The sequence below is a fragment of the Anarhichas minor genome, unplaced genomic scaffold (genome assembly GCF_050575085.1).
Source record: "Anarhichas minor isolate MPS153535 unplaced genomic scaffold, ASM5057508v1 ptg000087l, whole genome shotgun sequence".
Classification (NCBI taxonomy): Eukaryota; Metazoa; Chordata; class Actinopteri; order Perciformes; family Anarhichadidae; genus Anarhichas; species Anarhichas minor.
This window is the reverse complement of record NW_027466533.1, coordinates 1,834,072-1,844,884: the sequence shown is the minus strand read 5'-3', so window position 1 is coordinate 1,844,884 and position 10,813 is coordinate 1,834,072. Positions and strand designations below refer to the sequence as shown.

The window sequence follows — 10,813 nt, the reverse complement described above, 5'->3', positions numbered from 1 at the left end:
TTTGTAAACTCGGAAACGCTATATTTCTTTTTTTTTCTTCTTTTGTTTTAGGCAAACAATGCACTACAGCCACACCTCCTAATTCAGATTCAACACTCGAAAATAGAAACATACAAAAATAAAACGCAAAGCCATGTAAAAATGTACACTTGTGGTTCAACGATTTCATCTTTCATAAACTTAACAAAATAATAAATAAAACACCCATATGTTTAATTTAAAATGGAGACATAGATAAACAATTGTAAATGGAGGTCTGTTAACAGAAGAAAATGTCTTTTTTGGAGTCTGTTAGTGGATCTTCTTCTAGCACGTCTCTGACAGCAGTGTTGTAAAGGTTATCAAAACAATCCAAAACCAATACGAGTGTTCTGTTTTGTCCGGGGCAATTTGTAAAATACAGTATGAATTATTAGGAAATAAATAATGAAATGTCACACATAACATGCAGAATTAAGCTTATATTGTAAACAACTGCTCGGTTTGGATTAGGGTGCTGATTTGTTGGTTTCGTTGTGAACATTTTTCGGATATCCAAAAGTAGATGGACTTCTCTAATGTTGGTCGAGTATCAAATCGAATCATTTAGAACCCAAATTTCAGCTGTGTCCAAAAATGTGCTTGTGTTGTACCTGATGTTTACAAAACTGCTTGATTTCACAGGTGGTTATGTGGGATATGGCACCTGGCAATGAGTGATTTTTCTCCACTTCCAAAATACACACTGCTGTAGAAAAAAACTACCGTGTTTGGCGAAGAAATTCAACACTCCAACAGAAGAAAAAAAAAATCATTGGGTCTCTTTATCGTTGAGGATTAACTGCTAGCTGTTTTTACTTTTTTTGTTTTTTGCTATTTACAGTATTGCACTTAAACTGCACACCATTGCATTTCAGTTTGACTGATGCTTTCTTCATATTTTCAGAATTACAAAACAAAGAAAAGAAAAAAAAAAAAGAACGCATCTATACCCTTTATCCAAGACCATGTCCTTTTTGCTGATCACATGACAATATCAAATCCCCCTCCCCCCCCCCCCCCCCCCCCCCCCTTTAATTAGTAAAGTAGTATCTGCTTGTAGTGCTGTCTGTAAACACCCACGTAAAAGACCTGAAGTGCAAAGGCCATCTTCACTTCTTTACCCAGGATGCAACACAACAAACAGAAAGAAATAAAGAGAGAGAGAGCGAGAGAGAGGAGTGTGAGGAGAAATGCAGACTAAGTCTAGCCGACACATGCCCAGCAACACGGCATGCCGCCTCCAAAAGGAACCAAAAATGAGTTGGTGCTTTTGTTTTAGCACAAGTCCATAAGAAGAAGTGTATCACACCTTTCACTTTGTAGGTGTCGGGGGGGGGGGGGAGGTTGTGGGCATGTCGGATGGCAGCGTTAAAAACAGCCGTCGAGCGTGTATGTCGAGTCTCAGAACGCTCCTCCATTAGAGCTCATGCATTTGGCAGCAGCAGGGAACACAGTGGTAGGAGACAGATATGGCCCCTTTTTTTTGATTCGATTTTTTAAACATTTTCTTCATTTTTCTAGTGAGGGCGGGGTGTAAAAAGGTGAGAGCCGCTCCAATGCCTCGGCGGGGTGGTGTTTTTTGGGTTTGTATCCCCCCCATGCTCACAACCCTCTGCATTGTCAAACGTGGCGGCGGGGGCCAGCGTCGGCGAGGCTCTGCCGTTTTTTTGGCCCTGCTGCTGCCCTGCCAGTTTGCTTTGTTCTAACGTCCTCTGGTCTGACGGGCCGGGCCCGGCCCCTCCCCTCACACAGACATCCACATGTGTTTGTACGGTCCTTGGGATGTGATCTGTGCCTGGAGTGGACTGAGCCACTGGCCCCGCAGAAGTCCTGCCTGTTGGGGCGAAAAGTAAAAGGTGATTTCACTGGTATTTAATTACCTACAAGTGGTTTGTTTTGGCAGCTGGTTTTGTGACAATTTTCTCGCTCCCTCCTTCTTTCTTTCTTTTTTTATTTTCCTCCTCCCTTTCTCTCTCACACACACTCCCTCTCCCCCCTCTCTGTATTTGTGTTCTTCTCTTTCACTCTCACTCAATGTTTTTGTTTAGTTTAGTCTTAGCTGTGAGTGTCACGGCCCTTTCACAGGCTCAGTCTGGTGTGAGAGGTGATTATGGGCATCAGGCGGGGGCGGAGGGGGGGGGGGGGGGGGGGAAGCCCGATGGGGGTCAGAGTCCCAGAGCCTCGGCGTGTTTCCTTGCCTTGAGTCGCAGGTCGGCGATGCTCGAGTTCTTGCTGTTGCTCTTGGCAGCTGCCGCCACCGCCGCCGCCGCCGAGGCCGATTCGGCGAGCGATGCGAGGGGTAGTCCGAAGGGAGGGGGCGGGAACATCAGGTAGGGGGCGTGAGCCGCCAGGTGAGGGTGCAGGTGGTGGTGGGTGTGGGCGACCCCGTCTAATTGGAGCTGGGCTTGGACCTGCGGGAAGAAAAAAAACACAAAATTAGTCAGCGTGGGCGCCTCGGGCCGTGTGTGTATTGAGGATTTAGGTTTCACAGTCTGACACTATTAAATTCCAGCTCAAATTGTACCCCCTCGAAGCTGTTGCTTACAGTGTGTTTTCTAAGAAAATAGTTAAGGGCGGCCCTTTTTTTCATCACGTCAGCTATTCTAAAAGTTAATGAATCATGCTCTCAGACACCACATCCAACTTAATCGTCCAGAATCAAAGTCTTTCTAGGACCCAGAGCCGATTTGTTTAATTCAGACTGAGGACTCCCTCATACCCTTGGAAATATGCAGTCTTGTTATCCTGATTATGTATTCAATTGCATAAATAAACAATTTTGCACTAAAAAGATATTCACATATTTGGAGTTATAAATATTTATCCAGACATATTCCTGAGTCAAGAGGGGGGAGAGAGAAAAAGAAACCATAAGGAGCATAGGATATCAGTTTTCACATTCTTGGCAATTATTTTATAAGAAGTAGGTGAAAATTAAGCATCCACTCACTTCAGAGGGAGCGAGCTGAGCCTGTTGCCATTTCTCATGTGTTTCAAACACCACAGGAAGAAGTGGGAAAACTCAAGTATTTCGCGCGTTCCTCTCCAACCAAAATAGAACGATATAAAGTCAAAGTTTTAACTCCACTAAATATTATTTTCTTTCTTCACTTTGCTCCCTTTCACTTTGGCCTGAAGTGACTGAAGTCGAAGTTGTTAAAACAAAAGGGAAAATGCATTTGAGCCACCATCGGATCGTCGCTCGGGCGACCCAAACAAAAAACCTTCACTGCAAACAACGGAGAGGTCTCCACACATCTCGCTTACCAACAATACAGGGCAACAAACTACAACTGTGATGGATCGTTTCCAAGTGCACGCCGCAAATACGTCTGATTAGACCATATAAGCGCCGGTGGTAAACCAAAGTTTTTGAGACTTTGTTTTCGTGGAGCGTTTTGGGAAGGGGGGACACGGCGGGACAGATCGATGCTTGAGTGTCAAGGTGCGAGTGTGTCCTGTTCACACAGTTTATTAAGGGCCAAATCTGAGTCCTCCACCTCAGCCAACCAAACCACTCGCCATTCCCACACTGCATTGTAATACCAGTGCAGTGTGTGTTTGCAGTCCCACCGCCTATCTCAACCTCAAATGGCGTTCCTCTCTCTCGGCACAAATATCCATCAGAGCCTCCACCCCCCCCTGCTTTCATCATCCCTTTTATGTGCTCGCGCCCGCCGCACCGTCGGGTTAATTAGGGCCGCGCGTTTTTTCCATGAGGGGTCAAGCGAGACAACGCTGCAGCCGGAGACGCATGGGGGCAGATAGCAGCAGATCAAATGTGTCTGCCGGGAGGTGAAAGGTGCAGTGAGGTCTGAGCTGCTCCCTCCCCCCTACAACACACACACACACACACACACTCAGTCTCTCATCACTCACATCTAATAACTGCACATGGCCTATAGATTCTTGTGAAGGTACAAATATAGAAGGCCTACTTTGACACGGATTCCACCACAGAAACACAGCTCCAACTGGCTTTGACCTGTTCTTTTTTTTGAATAGATTTCACAGTCTTGCGTGAAACAAGATGCTGAGTAATCATATTTTTTTCTGCAACTCAGCCTGCATGTTAAGCTTCTCTACATTTATTTCTGCCTGAGTTCCCCCTGATTGGATGTTTGTTTGTTTTTTTCAATTTGCCAAGCTTCGTCAGCTCTGATAAAAAAAAGATAGAGAACTCAGCCTACCTGTTGGAAGGGCATCCGGAGGGCACCCATGTTGACATAGGGTGCTACTCTGCAGGCGTCGAGGTGACTGCCGCCGCCCAGGATAACACCTGGAGAGAAGGGAAAGATGTCTGTCAGACAGCCAGACAGTTGTTGTTATATGACATGAGCAATTCAGAGGTTGTTTTTTTGCCACATGCAATTTAATAAAAGTGGCAGAAAATTGCAAAACTGAAATAATGCAGAAAAAAGGGAAAGTATAAATAGGAACATTATAAAAGGCAGTGATATTTACCTTTGTGCATCTGGTTTTCTTGTTTTCGACATTTTGCTCTTCTGTTCTGAAACCAGACCTGTAATTGAAAAAGCAAATTATCTGTAAGAAAAACATAGAACAATAGTACTAAATCCAGATTTTAATAAAACTGTCATTGATGTCCTTTTTATTGTCATATCAGATGTTATTTTAATAATATTATAGACCACTTATTTGTAACCAATAAAATAAATCAGGAGTAGGTTACATATGAGCTAATGAAGTCTTGTTTAGCTGCTTGTTCAAAAATATACTACAAATTATTCTGATGAAAAAATAAAGAAATGTCTAGAATATAAATAAATTGTATGGAGATTGAATAAAACACACCCCAGGAAATCCTTTAAAACCAAATCCACAAGATGAGCTACACGTGATATTTAGCTTTGTAGTACACAGAGGACCATTATGGTGTTAAAATACATCCAAATTACTTTATTTTCTGCATTGACCACAATCTCCACAGACCGAATATAATAAGAATACTTTGATAATACTCCGTCAAGATACCCTTAAAAAAACTTGCCACCTTCCAATTAGCCGCCTGTCTTTGAAGCTGCAGGCTGCGGCCTATTGTTAATCAGCATCAGCCTAATTTGCCTCGGTGAATAACATTATCTCCCCTCCCCTCCGACCCCCCGCTATGATTATCATTTACATTAGCGGCCGCTCGCGGGCTACCACATAAGGGCGAAGACTGACGGTGACGATGATGATGATGACTCAAGGTGCCGTGAAGCCATTTTGAGCTGCGTGGATCGGCGTGATATTGTGTCGATGGGTCTGTAATAACTGTCGTTAGTGACTGAGACAAGCGGCAGTGGAGGCTGAACTAAAATAAAAATCATTGCTTTTCAAACTGACGTTATAAATTGAATTTTGAAAGTATCACAGTATATATTATTATCATTACTACTTTTATCATTATTTGTATTATTAGCACGAAGTAATACTATTAATAATGAACGTGATAATAATAATAAAATAATAATAATATTCATATTATTAATATTAATAATAATAACAATAATAATAATGAACAATAAATGAATAAAATAATAATATAAAATAATAATAATACATATTGTAAATAGTCATGAATGTACAGGCTGTGAGAGATCAGCTGCGTTAAATGATGGTAGAAAAGGTGTTTATGAACATCCCAGGTGATTTTGCATAGACGCACAGTAATCCCTCAGATAAATCAAGGCTAATATTAGACGGGCCCGGGATCAATTCCAATTACGCGCCAGTATGTTAAGCAAAGTGAACTACACTGGTTCAGACAGTTATTTCTTCATTAAGGGCCACTCAATGATGCGCTTCACAAATACCCTAATCTCATTTCCTTTTTGATTTTTTATTAGAGACAGTGAATAATGACATTTAATTTAGCCGCGCGCCAGAAACCCAAAGATATTAGTCCTAACCGAATTACTGCCTGCTCCTCACCAAGCTCTCATAACTTTCAATTAGATTCATTGACAGCTGCTCGGAGCGCGGGTTCGCAGCCTGCAACAGCCCCTGCGTGCTGCAATCCACTCTCACTAGATCTGGAGACAACATGTCCCCGTGCCTGAGACGGGCCTTACTAAAAAAATAATAAAGGCATTCTTCATCGAGAGGTTCTGTCAGTCGCTTTGATGACAGAAATCACACACCAAGTCAGTCTGTTGAGTCTGTATCACCCATATTCACACCATAAATGATCTTAACGCGCATGCTATTCACTTTATTAGTGATAATTGCAGCGTTATCCCGGTTATACTGTCCACCGAGCCCCGACGGTGTTCGGCTCAGAATAGTAGTCTGCGGTCTTATAAAGCTCTATACGATGGCTTTTATTCATCCGATTAGATAGCCGAACAGCAGCATCGGGCCAGAATTGAGTTATTTCTAATGTGTTTTTATGGGGACACTACATCAAGCCAATGGCAGATATTACAAAGAAAATGAGGAGGGATACGAGTTGACATAAGAGCGCGTCCCCTGAAGCGGCCATTCAGGCTCTTCATTCATTTTAATCACTGGTTGGGATTTTTTCTTCTGAGTGAGTGTGTGTGTGTGTGTGTGTGTGTGTGTGTGTGTGTGTGTGTGTGTGTGTGTGTGTGTGTGTGTGTGTGTGTGTGTTTCTCCCCTAAGGCTGCTCGGATCGTAGGAGTGTATAGGTCTATACAGGCCTGCTGCTGCTGCAGCTTACATCCCCCGATGATTTACAGCACGTGTTTGATGTCACTAAACTCCCCCTCTATAAAAGTATAGAGGGTTATGTTTCCAGTTATTTTAACTACTCGTTAATTCCATCAGAGAAGGCGCAGGCACGTGTGGTTAAAAGATATTCAGTGTAAATGTTCGATCTTCGAACCCACAAATCCTACAAGATACAAGAATCATGCGTATGCACTTTTATGCGGTGAGATCGTTTAACTTCCATATACAGGATTATTATACGACACCAGGAAAAATGAAAAAGCATAAGATAGGCCAGCGATGAAATGACACTGACCAGTCCAGTAGAGATATTGTGAAAATATTTTAGACTTTTTCACACTGCATCATTTATCTCTCAGGTTTTTGTAATTTCATCCTGCCTGTAGAATAAAGAGCTATTGGCATTTTGTTTTTTTGTTTTGCGTGTTGCAGGACACACACTGATGTATTTATATCACAAAACAAAACATAAGAGAATACATATATTTTTAGGGGGTGGGATTCAGTCATTTTTTTCGCTTGCAGTCATTTCTACAAGCTCGAAAACGTGATGAGCACCAGGTCAAACTCTGCTTGACCTGCCGATTATTTAAATAAAACAGAAAGGAAAATTATGACATTTTCTAACAGTTTATTAAGTGTGCTAATTGTTTTGTAAGCAAATCCTTTTTCACGAGGCACACTGATGTTTTGATCGTCTTGTAGCACAAAGCAATAACTGATTAGATCATAACAAAACTGCCACTACACAATCCACCCACACCTGCTGTCTGAGAGCTGCAGTCTGACGACACATAACGTCTGACAGAGATCATAATATCGCTTCAAAACACCGAGAATATATTGTCCCACTGACACACTGCCGAGTCCCTGCGCGGATATTGCGAGAGGTAAAAAAAAAAAAAAACATTGTTTCTTGCAGCAGCAGCACCGCAATGTGTTATTTGCCGTTTGGAATCAGATAAAGTTGGGAGCAAAGACCTGAAGAAGAGAAAGCAGTAGATCCTCACCTGCACCCGGGCCTCGGACAGTCCCAGCCGCTGGCTCAGCTCCTCCCTCATGAACGCGTCCGGGTAGTGCGTCTCGTCGAAGAGCCGCTCCAGCTCGTTGAGCTGCTCCAAGGTGAAGTTAGTGCGACTCCTCCGCTGCTTCAGTTTGCTCTGCGCGTCCTCGTCCTCCGACTTCACGTCCTCCTTTTTCTCCTTGCACTCGTATATCCCTGTTGAACGGCCCACGGGTTAACAAAAATAAAATAAAAATGAAAAAAAACGTACTATCTCTCTCCCTTATCAACATGACTGCCCCCACCCCCATAACCGGTGCACGGGGCCCTGGCAGGGGCCTATAAGGCCTTGCCGTTTCTGTAGCAAACACACTCACGTTACACAGGCTATATTGCTCCAAGAGAGAGAGCATGTGGAGAGCCTGTGGCTGCGTTCAGCCTCCATAAGTCAGCGTGTGATGTCAGCGCCGTTATAAAAGTAAATCAGTCAATACGCGCCATGTTAGGCCTAATGAGCGAATTAAAGAGCAGAGAATTAAGCCCTGGCTAAACGGTGAAGGTTTGGGCTTAAATACTCGCCTCCGTCAAACAGACTGAGGTCATTTCAGGCTAGATATAATAATAATAATTAAAATATACAATTTCCTTTATTTTTCATTGAAAACCTTTACACGTCTGTATTTCACATAATGCAACATGCTGCCAGTATATTCTACTTTTATAATCTGTTATGTTCCGTGTAATCAGTGTGTTGTTATTATTAGTAACACATCTGACAGCTGCTGTAATTACTGGACTGTTTGGTCACATGCTGGTGTTCGTAGTAATCTGACGTGAAAATATGTTTTTCCAAAACTGAAAGTCTTTAAATATTATATATATATATTATATCAAGTTATAAAATCCCAATCCTAAATACACAGAACTAGCCTTCCTCGCTTGCATTCATATTTGCATAAATAAGTATAAGGCAGGAAAATACAGATAATGCTGCCCCTTTTCTTTCTGCCTATTATTTAAATATAGAAAGGGGTTAAAATGACTCAGTAAATGTCTGAAACAGCACACTGCGCGCTAGAAGAGGCCTGTCCTGCTGTGTTGACTGTTTTTAACCTGCTCATAAATGATGGGCTATTGTAAAGGAAGATTTTTTTTTACAATTTAGAGGACTTTAACAGTTGAGAGTGTGATTTGTTTTTGGGGTGGGGGTTGGGGGGCACACCAACTAAAGCAGTGTGACAACCATGCAGGGTGTAGGTTTTAAAGGGGACACTAATAAAATAGTATTGCAGTTCAACTTTTAAATGATGCCAAATATAATATAGATGATGTACTGTACCAGATACACGCTTACCATACACTTCATAACGCATGGGAGTATTATAGCTGAGTATTATAGCTGACACATATTTTCGTGCTGCCACAAAATGTTAAATTGCCATTAAAATGTGGCTAAACTCATTATTATGATTTAATAAACTTCTATAATATAAATTATAAGAAATGCTACAGTGATTTTTTTTTTTCGTTTGGCCAAAGACTGAACGCCTTAAAACCATCATCAAATAGTTAAAACAACGACATGACGAAGGGCCCGCCTCCTGCTGTGTAAAAATAAGCCTTTTAACATCCCAATAATGCGCTAACTTTGTAAATGTACCGTGAACTAAACGCGCACGGTCGTGTCAACTCTTTTTACGCGTGGATTTGTGGATAAAAACAAATAAACAAAAAGAAAACCAGAAACGTCGCTCTCGGTACAAAAAAACAAAAAACAACTGAACTTGAGACATCTCCCTGACACAATACGGAGCATTTTTTTCTTACATTTAAAATAAAAAATAAAAAACTTACCCTCGGTCGACCTCGAAACACTAAAGTCCTTCAGCTTCTCCTTTTCTAGCTCGACGTGATCCTTGAACAGATGCACCGGGCAGTGGCTGCCCTCCGTTATGTCCTGCAGGTTTGTTTCCGGGCTGCCCAGCTCCCTCGCCCTCGTCAAGCCGCTCTCCAAAACTTCCCTGTACGTGATACTCTCCTTGCTGCTCTCCTTGGTCTTCTGATCGAAGGATTTCGACACGAATGCCGTGAGCTCTTCCATGGTCGGGGGCTCTGTCGCTCAGCAGTGGTCCTGGTCAGGGAAATCCACGGTGAATTCTCGGTATGTACTCCCTCGCCGTCTCTATATAGTAAACCCGGCAGCCTACCGCTCGCGGATACGCTCTTTTTTTTCTTCTTTTTTTTGGGGGGGGGGAGGCTGGCAGCAGCGATATATAGAAGGGGTGGAGAGGAGGTGAGATCACTCCTGCTGTTGTGACTGTGTATTTGAGAGCACACTATTTATACACGGCCACCTCAGCCCAGCCCCCCCCCCCCCCCCCCCCCCCCCTCTTCCCTCCGATCCTCTGTGTCTTGAGCAATTACAGGCCGGCTCGACTTTGCAGAATGCAACTTTCAGCAGCTTTTTTTTCTTCTTCCTCTTCTTCCTCTTCTTCTTCTTCTTCTTCGTCTTATTCTTCTTCCACAAATCAATGATGGAGCTGATGGAGGCGGTTAATTGAATTACGGGGTCATTAAAATGCCCGCGGTGGCTCGCTCTCTCTCTCTCTCTCTCTCTCTCTCTCTCTCTCTCTCTCTCTCTCTCTCTCTCTCTCTCTCTCTCCTGCGAGGAGGCTGCATGTGTGTGGCTGTTATGTCTAATTAATTCGGCGAAAATTTAATTAACGCGATTAGGAGATACACATTTTGTAGGATTGCCCCATGATTTGTAGTGTGTGTGCGTTTGTTGAGTTGACAAACGTGTTTGAAGGCTAATCTGCGCGCGACTCGCTCCATAATCCACCTATAACCTCTGTCGACTCGTACTTCTCTAATGTGGAGTTAGTAACATTTATACAAATAAAAATAAACGGATTCAACGGTGTCAATACAGAATTTAAAAGAGGCTTATTGATTGAAAACATATGGACTATGGCAATCATTAATTATTAAAAACATCACAACATAATTCAATAACGTTCAGCTGGAATCAGTCACATTTAATTAGGCCTCAACACTTTGTTTTCCCAAAAAAATATTTAGTGCGAGCAAACT

The 10,813-nt window shown here is 42.6% G+C and overlaps 1 protein-coding gene across 2 annotated transcripts; it reads right to left on the bottom strand.

Moving 5' to 3' along the window:
• Positions 1-1,765: 1,765 nt before the first annotated feature.
• On the bottom strand, positions 1,766-10,091 carry shox (shox homeobox). Of its 2 annotated transcripts, none has more exons than XM_076081894.1 (6): positions 9,575-10,091; positions 7,728-7,936; positions 4,486-4,543; positions 4,212-4,300; positions 2,220-2,432; positions 1,766-1,855 (listed from the first exon to the last, which is right to left on the bottom strand). In XM_076081894.1, exons 1-6 carry the CDS (start codon positions 9,819-9,821, stop codon positions 1,766-1,768), a joined length of 906 nt encoding a protein of 301 aa, XP_075938009.1. In that variant the 5' UTR covers positions 9,822-10,091. The 2 variants fall into 2 exon arrangements, with proteins under 2 accessions (XP_075938009.1, XP_075938010.1); XM_076081895.1 differs by lacking the exon at positions 1,766-1,855 and adding an exon at positions 2,563-2,576 and having other exon boundaries at positions 2,187-2,454.
• Between the last annotated feature and the right edge of the window lie 722 nt (positions 10,092-10,813).